We start from the raw sequence: 16,824 nt of genomic DNA, 5'->3' as shown, positions 1-16,824 counted from the left end.
TGAACACCACTGCACCACCACCACCCACACTGGCAGTGCCCCTGTGGTGTGGGTCACTACACAGCAGTGTCCAAGTCTGGATCTGGGGACTATCTCACTGAAGGAAGTTTTAAATCTTCCACACAAGAAAACGAGCAGAAGTCAGAATTCACTGTGCTGACTGTGAAAGTGCAAGAAAAAGCTTTTTGTACTACCTGAAGTAGCCACATGTCCCAACACTTATCCCCTTCAGAACACCACACCAGAAAGTGTTAACTTCAAAGATCCATGTCTTTCTCTTCCAAACAAATTCCCCTTTGAATGCTGCTTTAAAGTTGGACTTCAACGGAAATTAATTAGCTTTTAAAACAAGCACTTCTCCTTACATATCCTCCAGTATCTCTTGTTTAAAAGATTTTCATTAGTTTATACAGGTTGAGAAAATTACTAAAAGCAAGACCAAAAAGGGATATTATGCATTACCAAGGCTTTGGTGAGACAGACTGTAGAACTGCTATCCTTTTAATGGTTTCTGGGGTTTTTTTTTTAACCACCTCCAAGAGGCTTGAATAAAATTTCAGGGTTTAATTTTTACTAAAATAAGGCATTTGCATTTGGAGTTTCTTCACAGCATTCTGTCCTGTGCCCTGTGGCTGCAGCACAGTCAAGGCATTGCTGCATTTTATAGCATCTCTACTTCTGCACCGTTAATATTGCTTGATTATTTAAGTTGCAGCATTGCATGAGCTATGCATTCTTTAAAAAATTACTATTATCTTTTTCAAAAAAGGAGGATCAAAGTCTTACTGGGGAGTGGGTAGGAAACTGATAAGAGCCTTCTCCATAAATACTGTTTTTAAACACAGGCTTTTTAGGGTAAGAATCAAACCTCCTTACCTTTTCCGTGTTGAAAACACTACAGACTCCCAAACCTGGAAAAAGCTCAGCTTTGTCACAGTGATTTAGTTCCATTATATATTTCAGCCATTCAAAGACTCTGTCTCAGTATCACAGAGTTCAGCACTAACACTGCAGCAATCACATTCAGGTAGAAAAGCCACCTTTGTGGTGCTCAGTAAGTACACACACAGTTTTCAGTGTAGCAAGGTGTTTTACAGATATGTTACATAACATTTATTAAATAACTATCCATGTCTTTCGTACAAAAATAGGCTGGCTCCTAAGATGATTAATCCTTGATTGAGGTGATAAGTGCAAGGTCTTTTCTTACTAGGCAGGGATTTTTGTTCCCAAGTGAAAAGTCATACAAACATAAAAAAATATTACAACACTTACAAGTTTTAGACTTAGTATCACAGTACAACCCCAAAGGAAAATAAAAATGTGTTTTCACCAAGGGCTGCGAGTGAAGATGTTCACATCTTCTCATGTACTAATAGCAACTATTAACTCATTGAGTTTAGAAAAGCAGGCACATTTCAAGACAACCCGGCTCTCATTCGCCTTTATATCAAATATTTACCTCACCATCAAATGAAAACTGAAATATTACCAATATAGCCACAAAAAAGGAGTAAATGCCATCACAGTGAAGAGAACAGACAGATTTTGTACTGACTTCAGTAGAAGAAAGCAAGGGAAGATAATTCAAATAACTGAACCGTACAAATGGATGCAGACTATATAAAGGAACATGAAAAAACCTAACTGCTTGCTAGCCTTACAAATCAAACAGCTTGTATCACCAGCAAGATGATTGGAACACTACTTCAGCATTTGTGGAATGAATCATAAATCCAGCCTCTCCGTCCTAAAAATGTTTCTATTTAAAAGATGATGCAACAAAAAAAGCACAAGCACATTTGTATATACAACCAGAAATAGTGACTTGAATATTATACTGTTAAAGGCTTTTCAGTTTACCTGTCACACTGAACTTGAATTATTTCAGTTTAAAAGTCAATCACTCAAGCATTTACTAATTAAGAAAGATGTGGCTGACATAGTTGCTATAAATGAACTCTGCTTGAATGATAAGTTATTCGAAAATTGTACAATCAACAAGACACATTCATGGAAATCCGTGTGGTATCCGTTAAGGACTATAACGGCTGACAGCTTTGAACCAAGAGTGACCAGTGATCAGAGAAATCCTACCACAGAATATTCTAAAAAGTCAACCTCTTAAAAGCATATGCGAAAATTCAATTCAGGGAAAATTGTATTGTAGTTCTTTAGTTCAAAAAAATTTGCAACATCACATTTCTGTTGTCCTTAAAATAAAATTGACTGGCTTCCAGCACTAATAATTTCCCCATTGAATTCAGTGAGTGTAGTACACAGCTTAGATAGGCACATGACGTTCTTTACATATGCAAAGTTCTTCGTTTATTGTAACTTTCTTCTAGAATTTCTTTCTCCCACCCATTTTTTTTCCAGAGATTTCTGCCTAGAAGGCAGAAAGCTTAAAAGGACATAAGCAGAGAGGTTGTTCAAACTCAGTGCTTTGCTTTCATGCACACTGGATGAATCTGCCAGCAGTACACTTTTACTTCATCAATTCAGCAAGAAACAAGACTGCTCTTCAGTCGACATTCAGAAGCACCAGCCTGACAATTAATACAGGCATGTGACACTGAACAAGCAGGGAGAAGGCAAAGGGAAAAATCTTTTCTTAAATCCAGCCATAAATTTAATAGAAGTTAACAAATTCACTACAAGGTTTAACTGGAGCAAGATAATTAGAAAAAACACTACAGCAGATATGGAAATACAGAAACTGCCACCTTTATGACCTCTTAACAAAACCTAAAAAATTAGAGCATGGAAAGCAGGTTGAATACCAAATAGCTGCTTTTCTCTACCTCTGTCAAACCACACTTTAGAAAATTAAGGAAATTCTTTACCTGACATCTCAACACATCAGTCACAGCAATCAAAAACATCCATGTGGATGGAGTGCTGTTTCATTTCCAGCTCTCATTAGCATAGAATTCCTTTCTTCATCTGTCTTGCCCTGTCTATTAATGGGGATAATTATGCTGACCTCCTTTATAAAGCACTTAAAAATCTACAGTTAAAAATGTTCCTAAACAAGTAATTATATAATAATAGCAATCATGTATCAAACTTCAGTTATCAACTCATCACATGAAAGCAAGAATCTGATTGTTCCTGGAATTAGGACACAAAATTCAATTTCTCCACCGACATTAGCTTCCTAGTGCTTCCATCATTATTACAACAGCTGCATTATGCTAAAATGCACTAAAGAACCTGTCTACCACTGACTGACATTTTGAAGAATTTCCAAGCTTTGAACAACAAGAGACCCAGGACTTTTTTTCACCAATAATTTCCATGTTAATAATTTCCATCTTGTTAAACAAAGATGCTTTTGACCAGCGTCAAGCTCAGATGCTATTCTGAATCTACAGCCTGAATTGTTGCAATGACTCCAATCTAAAACAGGCTGTAGCACTTTGCAAATGTATTTTCCTGTTACATCCATCAACCCCTCTCTCCTTACAGGGGCTGGTCTACAAGGCCACATTTTCATCATCACCACCTATTGTCACCAGTTTCTTTTCTTCTTTTTCCTCTACATCCATATGTCTCTTTCCTTCTTTCAGCTGCATACAATGCCTGTAATCATTCAGTATGTTTGATGTGCACGTTTTTCTTTCATCTTGTGCTACTAAAAACGAAAAAAAGGTGAGAGGATTTGTTATAAAATTAAGCTACTTACCAACTATTGCCAGATTATGCTCTGAACCACATGCGATCTGAAAAAGAAATATGAATGACTAAATAAGAACCTGCTTGCCAGTAGGAAGACAGTCACAATTATGACAGGAAATTAAAAATTAACCTGAAACAAACAACTACAGTTTGTAGGATGCAAAATCAAGGTTGAAGCACTCTCACTCTTAAATGGAATTTCATTTGTAGCCTCACTTAGGGGCTCAGTGGCAGGGGTGCATGTTTGTTTGATTTTTTAATAAAGAGGTATTTTCTTTTCAAAATGCAGTCACCAGTGACATTTCACTCCTTTCAAGCAAGACTGGCCACGATTCCGCAAAAACATCACACCCTTGACAACACCCACTGGATCCAACAAGAGGCACAGAGCAAACACAGATTAAGCCATACAGAGATAGCTGGGAATCAAAAGGGTAATGCAGATCTCCATATCTCGTATCTCTACTGTTTTTCCAGATGAAGAACTGCTCAAAGTATACAGGCTCAGTGTGCTAAACCTGATATGATATGATCCCCACGGTCATTTGCCTAGAACGGAGAAAAACTACCCTAGGATTCAACCCTTTCTTTAGCTCATTAATGATGGAAATCAGTTACAAATTTCTTTTGAAAGCACACTTATAGTCAGCGTATTTTTCATCCTTCTTTGCAGCTGCTGTGAACATGTCTGATGTTTAAGTTGCTTTAATGTATTGAGTTTTTGTACATTCTCCACCAACAATGATAATACAAGCACCAAGAGCAGGCCCCTGTCCTACTGCAAGGGTTTGTCTCTCCCACAGAATTCTTTTTGCAAGGTCACCACCACTGGCATAATTGGCTGATGTAAGACTTCACTTCACACAAGGTTACTCTGCTGAGTGTCCTCAAGTTTTTAATTTAAATAAAAGCAACCCCCTCAAAATCCTGTATCCGGTTCACTGTCTTGCAACTACTTGCTCATTATACCTACTACTGAGCTGGAGAAAATTAATAAGTACATTCTTCTTAAAGTATATTTGCAATGGCAAAATATAATACAGGACTATATGCTCAATTATATTAAAAAATAGAAGTCCATACCATCAAAAGTTTATATGGTTCTGTGCATGCATAGCTTTGTAGCTTTTACAGCCAGAGAAACAGCTATAATCACCTCCATGTCTACAGAACATAAACACATAGAAGTTAATAAAACAGACCTCGTGCTCAGCTCACTGTGCTTGAGTATTTACTGGTGAAGAGACACCCAAGACTGACACACTGAGTAGCTTGAGCACTCATGTTACAAATGAACACCACAATCAGTACTGCTCACAATCCACCCATGTCACAACCGCTACATGAAAACATTTGGGCAAAGCCATCCCAACACAACAATGGCAAGGAAGAAAAGAAAGATTCCTTAGGGCAGGGGTGCTGAGACAACACGTTAAAGCATTTGGGAAAACAGGGCAAGAAAAATAATTCACAATCCAGCATGGGCTCATCTTCAGAAAAATCAAGACAAAGCAGCAGGAAAAGCAATGCCTGTGCAAGAGCACTAGCAGGATTGCATCAAGTCTTTTATTCCACAATACCGCAGACAGGAAAAGCTCCAAGTCCCAACCATTAAAATACATCAATCACTGCCATACCCCACAGCACTATCCTCACCACAAGAACTAGCCCTACACAGGAGCACGGCTGACTCCTAATGCCCATTTACTGGCTAACGCTCCCACCTGTGCTTCTCAAGATGATAAGCTGATGCCATGGAAACAAGATCCACACATGAAAACACATGCAAAGGCTTTCTAGCAAAAAAGCAGAATTCTCTTCTTCACCAAATGCTGAAAATTGGATGCACTGAAGTTGCTGCTAATAGAATAAATGTTATCTGAGGTGTGAATAACCTTGGCTAATTCCCTAGGAAATACACTGACATAGGCAGAGATTCAAAAGCATCGGCACAAAAGAACTGCTCGGGCTGGTGGCTGACACTGCCAGGACCCACTCCAGAAACACTACATTAAAAAAAGGGAAAAAAAAAAAAAAAAGCCCCACACGAACAAGGTGTTATTTAGATTGTAAAAAACCTCCCCCAACAAAGCAGCACTTTTTTTCCTACATCCAATAGCAGCAAGGTACAGAGCCTGCAAACCAGATAAAAGAACGCTGGCAATCTCAAACAGCTTTGCACATGTAGCTGTTACCCTGGCCACTGTTCAGAGCCTCCCACTAGCCAGCTATCAGGGTGTGAGGGAGTCAATCAAACCAGACCAGGAATGGCTGTGTTACACAAACTGGCCAGTGCTGGGGAGTTGCCCCCATGGGAGCCACTCATGGCCAATGCGTTGCAGCTCTGGGCTTGATGGGGTATAAGCTGCAAAGCACACAAACACCTCTTCTGTGGGGGGTAAAAGCCACCTCAGTGAAGTGCCAGCTTTGCTAACAACAACAGAAACCAAGCAAAATCACAAGTTGCTGAAGGCAGTGTTGTGGATTCACCCTCGACAGCCCAGAGCAAGGACAGCACACGCCGGGTACCAGCAGCATTTCTGTGCTCCAAAGTAGAATTTGCTTGATTTAGAGCACAAGGTTCACCACACCTCTGCCTTATCACAGGGTGTCACCACCTGACAACACAGACTGACTTTGTAGGAACCCCCAAATAAAAAAAACATCCTTACAGGACTCTAAATTTAGCTTCCTGGAACACCTTGTTCATCATCTATGCTCCTTGCTACAGGCTATACCATCCACCCACAGGATTCCTGCTGGCCTGCACACCTATGCCTCTGGAGCTCAGGGGGACCACACCATAGAGGTGAAGCAAGGTTGCCACTGCTTAATGTACATTGAAGCCTTGCAGGTATTTCACAACATTTTTCTTACAATAAACTTTAAAATGTGGCACCCCCTTTTCTCCGTGACTTCCCACAACAGGCAACAATCAGCCAAGAATAATTGATTTGCTGGTACAAATACAGACCAGCCAGAGAACAGCACTGCTGAACAGATGTTTTATGCTTACATTAGATGTAATAAGCTCTGCAGTCAGTGCAGGTCACTGGGAGAAGCCTGGTATTTACTGCAGCAACTATAATTTTCTGGCTACTTCTCTTCTGTCCCCACCCCCACTGTGCTGCAGAGAAATTAAATTCCAACAGACATCTGCATGCTTCCAATGGGTAAGTACATTCAGGGATGCTTATAAACACACAGTAATGCCTTCTAATTGGGCAATAATTTTACATTACGTTTTAATTGAAAAAAAAAATCACTAATCTTAATGACAAAGCAGAGAGACTGTTACTGAGCAAAGCATTCTGTGAGCTTAAGAAACACGACCCCTGCACAGAACACAATTCACACTAAAGTTCTCAGTTTGGAGGGAAATTTGAGAAGAGTTGTGAAGGATATTGTGATCTCTATATAAATGATCTCAAAGCACTTGACAAATGTCTATAAGGCAGGCAAAGAATGCTTAGGGACCATCTCACCCAGAACTTACTTACCTTATTATCTCTGCTCTTTCAACCATACATAGATTGTTTGTTTCCTCCCTTAAATTGTGTGCTAGCAAGCTGTTTTCTACCTAGCAGTGGCTGTGGTTCGGATCCATCCATCCATCCAGATTTAACACGCGTGGTATAAGCAGCCAAGCGACCAGCATTTTATTAATCATAAATAGTATGATAAATAGCATAATCACAGACATAAGCTGCAAGGATGGTGAGGAAAGACCTTAGCACAGCAACCACGAACTCTGGGCAAAACACCAACATCTTTCTGCAGCCTACCTATATGCTTACGGCCCACTCCTAACAAAAATTAATTGACTGAATGTAAAACCAGCGGGTCATGCAAAATAGAGAAAATATTTCACTTAAGATTAAAATATTTTTCTATCTTAAAAGCACTACATGAAGAAGTAAAATGCCGTTTAGTACGTGTTACATAAGCATTCCCACATATACGTATGTGTATACATATAAAAGACAATATATGTACGCATATTGGGAAGAGGATGTTATCTACTAAAGAAGATGTTTATCAGGGAAGAAAGTTCAGACAGAGCACCACCTTTTCTGTCTGGGATAGAGATCTCACCTCTGCAGACAGCAAACAAACATATACAGGACAAGACTCCTGTGGATATTTAGATACACAATCTCCCTTGGATTTCAAAAGGTAATTAAGAGACAAAAATACCTTTTGTCAACCATCCCCTAAGGGATTTCTGAGCACTGTAATAAAACAAGTCTGACAAAGTGTATAAAAATCCCAGTTTCAGGCTAGTACCATGACCACGAGGCTGTTCTTTCTTTTCTTTCTGTAACCCCAGGGCTTTGACTGAGGATCTGTTGTGCAACCCACCAGGAAACAGATGGAATCAGAACTGCAGGCAAAGTCAACCTCCCACTGCAGCAGAGGGGAAGGGACAGTACAGGAGAGGGTGCAAGGAAGAGGCACAGGGAGCTGGACTCACAAGAGGGATTGCGAATGAAAAATCACAAGCATCCCAACATCAGGGTGTTTAGCTAGAACAACAAAAATACCTCAATGCCATTTATTTTTGTTTCACCACCCTATAAATGCATGTCAATTCCCTTCAGTCCAATTATTTCTCAAAAACATGAAAGGCTGTGGAGGCTTCCATCACTTCTTAGAGATGAGAGCATGATGTACAAAGAAGATTTTTAAGGATGAATGAAGATATGATGCTGAAGTTGCACACAGATTCTAGTTTCTGTCTTTCTAATTGCAACAAAGCATTTTCTGGGTGAGAGAGGGCAGGGGGCCAAGGGAAAGAAACCTTTGAAAGGGTGGGCACATAAGTACTTTTATCCAGGACTTTAGCGATGGTGTTTCATGTCTTTTGACAAATTTCACTGTAAGGAAATTGCCAGGGCCAGAAGATGGCAAATTTTATTCCTCCTGAGATCAGAAGTCCTAATGGAAGGAGAAGAGGTGACCGAGAGACTGCAGATCAAAGCTTACGTAAGACAGGAATCTTCTCTCCTGGAGCTGTTCTTCCATGTCCTTGATTAATGTGTATAACTACAATTTGTACTGTTTGACACACTCAGCGCAACTACATTTGTATGCAGAATTCTATTGATGTGTAAAAATAAAGTAAAAGGAAGCTAATTAGCAAAGCTGTCCTGCTTCCAATGATCCTTTACTAGGAACTCTGTGTTCCTCCTCTGGATCATTTGAATCCTGATTGATAAGAAAGCAGCTTGCTAACCTAGTCACATTCCTTGGCGAGCACAAGACTAAGTTCAGTTTAATGCAGAACATGTTCCTAGCTGCTGGCTGCAGCAGGTGAAAAGAGGCCCAGTGTCCCATAGTTCACAAGACATTTTCCATTAATCTAATAATCTTCTTTTCTGCTTAAGGCAGATTTTTCTGTAGTTGTGTGATTGGCTTTTTAGTTTCTATGTAGTTTCACTTTCCACTACAACAAGAAAATTCAGAGGAATTTGAACTGAGCCCATGTACTAAGGTCTGGAAGAAAACATTCCTTCTCAAAACACACCTGACCAAAAGCTAATGTGCCATGTAAGTGGACCTTTGCAAGAATGGAGGAAGAGAGGAAGCATTAAGACATTGCTAGGATGCAGTAAGCTTTCAAAGAAAGATTTTATAGCTCTCTGTACCTTCCAGAGTTATGATCCATGCCCTCCATGCCAAAAAGTAATTCCAAGCCTGCATCACTTGTAGCACAAGACACAGAATGCTTTTCCCCCATGCAGCATTTCCCTTGCTTCTCCACCCACTGTTTTCAGAGCCCCATCTTCCATCATTCAATATCCTGCCCTGCCAACTGTCTTACAGTCACCAAAAAGCCAGCTGGCCACACCAAGAGCTTGCCTTTACACCCTCCATGCCACGTGTGACATATGTATGTATGTCTCTGCACACATTCCCTCTCTGTGACACTAATCACATGAGAAATTGCTCTGCTCTCCACTGACTGAGCACCACATCTCCAGGAATGCCTTCTTGTGGCTATCAGGATGCAGCCGCATTTCTGTGATTCAGTTGGTACACCTTGGGTCTCAACTGCTTGCATGAGATGGAAACATTTGTTTAGTACAAAGAAAAAAAAAAAACCCCACAAACAGCAACAACATAAAAACCCAACCACCAATAAGAAAAAAACCCTCACAAACAAAAAAAGCCCACCCACACATGCACAAAACCCCCCCAAACAGCCAAAATAAAACCACATACCAAAAAGCAACTAATCTTTTAGTATCAGACAGGAAACACCACAACCCCAAAACCCTGTCATTAGTGATCAGGCACAGGAAATGAAAATAAAAGAAGAAAGAAAAGCTACTTGTTAAAGCAGTCAACATTTTCATGGAAGATTTACATCACAGCAACCCACATGCACCTCCTAAGTCTACCTGAAGGCAAGTGAGGTCACACTGAAAAACTGGTCACACTGAAAAAATTAAATATGGACTGTTTGCCTTATGCTGAGGATGGAAAGACTGAGGACATCAACAGTAAAAGTAAGTAAAAGTAAGATCAGTGTCCACCAATGAAAGAAACCTCATCTTTAGATGACTCCAGAACAATACAAAAGCTGCTGAGACCTCAGTAAGAACACTCACTGGGATTAGGTTTTAGTAGAATGACAAGAATGTAGCCAGAACAAGTGTGATAAAAGTCTTTACAAGTCAGCAAGGTCAGCTGGCTCTTCTCTCTTGCCTGAAGATTTTCCAATTAGTTCTTGTATCCTTCTTCAGGCAGTTCTCTTCCTTCCTTGGGGGTCTGAAAGCATTAGCATCTTTCATTCCAGGAAAATCAAGCTCTGCCACTTTCACATCCCTCAGCCTCATGGGTCCATCAAAATTCTCCATTTTTGTAATCAAGACCTCAGCCACAAACCATTTTTTGTCTGTCCCTTCATCATTTTTGTAACTAACCAAGTCATGGTCATTCAATTTCAGCTTGTTTCCTGTAACAAGCTCTCCATTCAGTCTTCATTATATTGTGAAAATTAAGACTAAAGTATCCCTTCTGATTGATACAGAAATCATTCATCACAGCAGCCCTGTTAATGTGTATGTACTCCTAAACCTATGACTGTGCAGAGAAAATCCCACAAGGCCAAAATCCTCACTAACATTACAGACATCCAGATATGAGCTAGAGGAATGGGGTCTTCAGCAAATGCACAGTTTTACCCAAGGGAACTTCTTCACCATTTGTCTCAAAATTACTCTGATTTAGATTGTTTCATGCACAATTCCCAGCTCCTTGCAGTCTCAGTGCCACTCTCTCCTAAGATGAATGCAAGGCACTAAGATGAGTACCTTACAATCTACTTGGGTTGGCTTTGGGGGTTACAACTGGTTTGCTCTTTATTTGAGGCCACAAACACCATTTTGACATAAGAAATTAAAGAAACCAAGACCACAGAAATGCAAAGTTTCAAAACCTCCTTATACACTGATTTGTCTCTACCATCAACACACACATCCTTATGATCAGATTATTCTGATGTTTTCAGGTCAAGAATTGCAGCTTGTAGCATGCAAAAAACCCACTTGGTATCTGTCTTTTCTTCTATGCTACTGTACATGAAAACAACAAAAAGACAAAAGTTCACTCTAGCATATAAATGTCATCATTATCTATCTGAATGTGCTAATTTCTAGTACTCTGAAATTAATGAAATGGTTCTGTTAAACAATGATTAGACAAACATTCTGTCAAAATATATATCATTATCAATCACTTTATAGGCTTAGAATAAAAGTCATGACAGCAAGTTATTATCTGGCAACAAAACATTTAATTCCACTTAAACAACCACATCCTTTTGTGGATGTGTAACTGCAGTTTTAACTTTTTCAAGAGAATTCCTTGTGGCAAAGCAGTCCACCATTTTTAATGCATTTGGAATCTTTTCTGGAATATTCAGCGCAGCTGGGGAGAATCAGAGAGCAACCAAACATACATATCATGGGCACTGAGCTCGCTCAGGAACTCAGCTCTCCCCTAACTGTGCTGTTACTGCAAGACGTGTCGCTACGATTCTTCTCCACAACAAACACACTGCAGTGAACTCGGGACACACAGCCTGCAGGATTACACAATAGCACAAAGCCTGGCATTTTTTCAGAACTCAAAAGAAAAATAGCACTTCTTATAAAGTTCATACCCTCAAACAACTGACTGTCAGGGTATTCTAATTGGATGCTGTGAAGAGGCAGTGTCCCTAAAACACCCCCTTAAAGGAGGCAAGTGCTGTAGCATGGCTGTGGCTGCCAGTTCCTTAGGGCCAGAAGGAACTGGCCCCACCAATGTCAGGTCTGACTTTGCTCACCCTTCTTTTCTAGCATGTGGGGTTTTTTTCATATCCTTACAGTATTTTCTTCTTTCACATGCTTTTCACCCATGCTATCCTTCATAAATAACTGCATCCAAAACTCCTGGCAGTACTATCAAAATAATACCACTTATGATGTCATTCTGGAATATTACCCTTATTTTATAGTGCAGAGGCTTTTCTTGCTTCTTCCAGCAGTAAATCCAAATTTATGATAGAATGTTAAACATCTCGGTTCAACTTCCAGCCCTGGGATGTGGGAAGACTAATTTTCAGGGAAACTACTAAATGTTCATGGAAGCTCTCATGCAAAATTGGATTGAGCTTTCATTTCTGTGCTAGCCCTGCTGACCTTAGTACTGCTGCTTGTGTAAACTGGCAGTACATAAGTACAGTGTCATTGAAGGAAATAAAAAAACCTACTTAATTTCCAAAACATTTTATGTTACTTGAAAGAAATGAGCAGGTTATTTAAAGTACAGAACTACTACTGTGTAATATCATTAGAAGCGTCCCTTATTGAACTCAATGCCTTTGGGAAATATTATTCAAGATGACTAGCAGCTGTTCAAGGCTGGAAATCTTTGCCTGATTTCCAGCATGACACTCACTGACCTCTCCCTCCCCCACAAACATGCACATAAAAATAAAAATGTTATCAACTTAACCCGTAGCCAAAAAAATGCCAGCACATTAAAAACTTATCCTAAAATATGACAAAATAAATACCAGAGGAAAACAAAAACATTTTTCATACACCAACTACCTCAACTTGAGGACAGAATTTTCTTGGTTCATTTACTTTCCAGAAGAGCTGCAGGCATGCAGCTTCTGTATCCTTGTACAAAAATACCAAGCCATGAATTTTGCTGACTGTCCGCTCCCTTACCTCTCCAAATAAATGGTGCTTATGTCTTTAGGGTATCATGTAACTCTGCTCTTCAGTGTTGGATTCTCTGTTTCTGTAGCACTTACTAATAGCACAGCTCCCTAAAGCAAGCTTGCTGGAAATAAATAAAATGTAAGCTTGCTAAGACTCCAATGCAAAAATTAATAGGAAAGCTCTTCTGAATAAATAAGAATACCATCTGAAAGTACTCAAATAGAGACCGAGCCCTAATGCTAGACACAAAAGAAGAATTAGGAAAAAAAAAAGTCTGAAGTGACTCTACATAGCTGATAAAAAGGCATTTTTATTAAAAAGCTGAATTACAGAATCGCAGAATCATTTAGATTCAAAAAGAGGTTTGAGAACGTCACTCAAGATATTGAGCAGGACTGGGCCCAACACTGGGCCCTGGGGAACACCACTTGTGACCAGACACCAGCCGGATTTAAACTCCCAATTCCCACCACTCTCCGGGCCCAACCATCCAGCCAGTTTTTACCCACCAAAGAGTGCAGCTGCCATGGCCTGCCAACTTCTCCAGGAGAACACTACAGGAAACAGTGTTAAAAGCTTTACTAAAGTCTTGGTGGACAACCCCAGCCTCTTCCTCACCCACCAAGCAAGTCACCTTGTCAGAGGAGATCAGGTTGGTTGAGTAGGACCAGCCTTTCATGAACCCCGGTCTGATTCCCTGGTTGTCCTGTACATTCCACGTGATGGCACTCAGGATGATCAGCTCCATGACCTTCCCAGGTGCCAAAGTCAGGCTGACAGGCCTGTAGTTCCCCAGATCCTCCTTCTGGCCACTCTTGTTACTCGGCATCACATTTGCCAACCTCCCCAGTGCACCAGGACTGCTGATAAATGATGGAAAGTGCCTCAGTGAGCATTTCCATGAGCTCCCTCAGTACCCTTGGGCAGATCTCACCCAGCCCCATAGACTTGTGTGTGTCTAAATGGTCACTGACCATTTCCCCTTAGATTATGGGGGCTTCATTCTGCTCCCCATCCCTGTCTTTCAGCTCAGGGGCCAGAGAAAAACTAGCATTACTACTAAAGACTGTGGCAGAGAAGGCATTACTCAGCTCAGCCTTTTCCTCATCCTCTACCACCATGTTTTCCCCCACATCCAATAAAGGATGGAGATTCTCCTTAGCCCTCCTTCTGTTGCCAATGTATTTATAGAAAGAATTTTCTATTGTCTTTTTTGGCAGTAGCCAGACTGAGTTCTAGTTGGCCTTTGGCCCTTCAAATTTTCTCCCTGCATGACATTCCCATAGTCCTCCTGAGCTGCCTGCCCCTTCTTCCAAAGGTCATAAACTCACCTTTTTTCCCCCTCTGAGCTCCAGACAAAGCTCCCTGTTAAGCCAGGCTGGTCTTCTATCACCGGCTCATTCTTCAGCACAAAGGGACAGCCTGTCCCTGTGCCTTCAGGATTCCCTTATGAAAGAATGTCCAGCCTTCCTGACTTCCTTGCGCTTCAAGATTGCCTCCCAAGGCACTCTGTCAACCAGGCTCCTACACAGGCCAATGTCTGCCCTCTAGAAGTCCAAAGTAACAGTTCTACTGACCCCCTTCCTTACTTCTCTCACTTCATTTCCTACAAAGGGAACAGGATGGGTAGCGAAGGTTCTGCAATGTGAATTCATTTAGAGTTCTTGAATCAAAACTCCAGAAGAAGTTCATAAAGCTTGATAAATGGGCAAGACTGAGACAGACAAAATTTACTGTGGTCAGGTACAGCACAGTAAATCTTTCTGGATACCAAAAAGAGTCATTTAGACTGTTCACATATACAGAGAGATTCTAAACTTGTTGGAACCTCTCAGGGGAACTATATAGTGTCACTGTGCACAGTTCACCAGAAACATCCATTCAATGTGTAACTGCAACACAAAAACCAAGAAATTAGATTAGTTTAGTCCTAAGCACGCAAACAATCCAGGTAATCTTTTAATACCAGTGACTCCACTAGAAACACATATTTGATAAAGACTTCAATTTACAGTGATATTCCTAGGGCCTCTCAGAGCCAATTTATAATTTTTTTATGGCTTTTTCATTTTTTTGTTATTATAATTGTGTATCTTTAAAATTTCCTGATCAGAATGCCATACACTGTCCAGGACACTGCCTGACAGAAATCCAAGTTTCTTATGTCTGCATTTGACACTGACGCATTTATCAAGCTTTTATCTCATAAAAAGTAGGTATCACATTAGACTGACAAGATGTATTTTCCATAGTCACACACTCACTGCAAGCAACTATATCATCATCCTTTAAACTTTTATTGATCAAAATTCATGTCAGCCACACCATTACTAAGCCAAGGCAAATACCAGGCTGACAGGCCTAAAATTATTTGAGTCATTTTGTTCGGTCCTTTAAAATGCTGGCAGGGCATTGTCTTCCACCTAGTCTTCTGAAACTTACCTGACGTTCTGGGAAAAAATTATTAACATCAACAACCTATACAGCACTTGGGCCATCTCTCCTTAAATTATGGAAGGGAAAAGGTTCAGCCTTGATTTTTAAAATTCTATCTCTAGAGGCTGAAAAAATCCTGGTATGGAGAAGAGAATCTCATCCCTTTATGATACTTCTGCTTTTTCCCCCAAATGCAAAATAGAAAATACTACTAACACAAAATTTGCCTTCCTAGGGTTTTGCCAACAGACGTATTTAAGATGTTTTAGTATTGACAGTGTATAGTCTCTTGTATTTGTCTGACAGCAAACTCACCCTCAGTATCACAGCTGTTTTCCTATCCCTCTTAAATGGAGCTGGTCATTTTGTGCTGTAGTAGATCACAGGCCAGGCAGCAGCCAGTGCCTTTTGCTTCTTTTCAGGGGAGTGGAAAGGATTTCCCACCTCCTGGATACCCCTTATAACCTCTTATTTCCAACTTGTTAATGACTGAGAAACAGGTAACGAAGCTTTTAATATAAAATGACCCTTTCACTCCTATGAACCTATTTGACTCTTCCTGAATAAATTGTAACCACATACATTCGTATTGCAATCACAACCTTTTCCATAAGGTTTCATACTGAAATATTTTGTTGCATCGTGGCTTAATCAGGAGAGCATTTTGTTCTTTGATACAGACTAGAAGGGAGTTGGCTAACCTAACCAAGGTGAGGAGGGCAGAGATACTGTCAGTGACTTCTTGCATTAATTCATCTGTCTTCCTGCTGCTCAGAAAGATTACAACATTCCCACATGCACAGAAGTCAGGCTCCTATCCTCCTACTGTTAAATCGTATTTTTTCTGTTGCTCTCACAGGGTGGCTCTGTAACAGCGCACAGGAATCATCAAGACAGACAAGACAATTTTTCAAATAGCATTTCATGAGCAGTACTATATTCTCATTACAAAAAGGAATCGATGCTTTAAAATAACCCCTGAAGACAGGAACACATTCCTCAATACTACTAGAGAGTCATTGTGAAATATACTGATTAGGAATCCCTTCAAAATACCTGTTTTCCTTCCAATTTGTAAAATATTAGTTACATAATAATGCGGTTTTAAAATTCTGGCTTCATCTGATACAACAGTCTATGCCACTTGACAGAATACAAAATACAAAAACTCTCAAAAATGGAGTTCTAATATCTTTTAATAAAGTAGCAGCATTTTTGCAACAGATGAAAAGTACTGCAGGTTATATTAAAGTCAACAGCCCACCAGACTTCACCACTAATTACAAAACACACCCACCTCTTGTGCACTTGTAATTCCAAGTGGCATCACTGTTTAGCTGGAAATCAAGAGGCAGAAATCCTTCCTATTTCAGAATCTTCCAGACATTTGGTGAACTCATTTAACCTAAAACAAAATATGCAGCCCAGCTAAGAATAACAACAACAGGAAACCCCTTCCTGGATATTCTGGAACCTGATTAGACTG

The 16,824-nt window shown here is 40.1% G+C and overlaps 1 protein-coding gene across 7 annotated transcripts in view; it reads right to left on the bottom strand.

Moving 5' to 3' along the window:
• SERGEF (secretion regulating guanine nucleotide exchange factor) overlaps nucleotides 1-16,824 on the bottom strand; it is a 144,294-nt gene that overhangs the window by 59,103 nt on the left and 68,367 nt on the right. For 5 of the 7 annotated variants that reach the window (XR_007204385.1, XR_007204383.1, XR_007204384.1 and 2 more), the window contains one exon: nucleotides 3,689-3,725. The exons of 1 other annotated variant lie outside the window; for it this stretch is intronic. Coding sequence is in view for 2 of the 6 variants with exons in the window: in XM_048307762.1 (XP_048163719.1) it covers nucleotides 3,689-3,725 (37 nt within the window). In the remaining 4 variants the exon portion in view is untranslated. Of the gene's footprint in view, nucleotides 1-3,688; nucleotides 3,726-16,635; nucleotides 16,744-16,824 lie in introns of all 7 variants that reach the window. One more of the 7 variants, XR_007204386.1, reaches the window with a different exon arrangement.

Source organism: Corvus hawaiiensis, chromosome 6, assembly GCF_020740725.1.
Source record: "Corvus hawaiiensis isolate bCorHaw1 chromosome 6, bCorHaw1.pri.cur, whole genome shotgun sequence".
In the NCBI taxonomy this organism is placed as follows: domain Eukaryota; kingdom Metazoa; phylum Chordata; class Aves; order Passeriformes; family Corvidae; genus Corvus; species Corvus hawaiiensis.
This window is presented reverse-complemented; position numbering and strand designations above follow the sequence as displayed.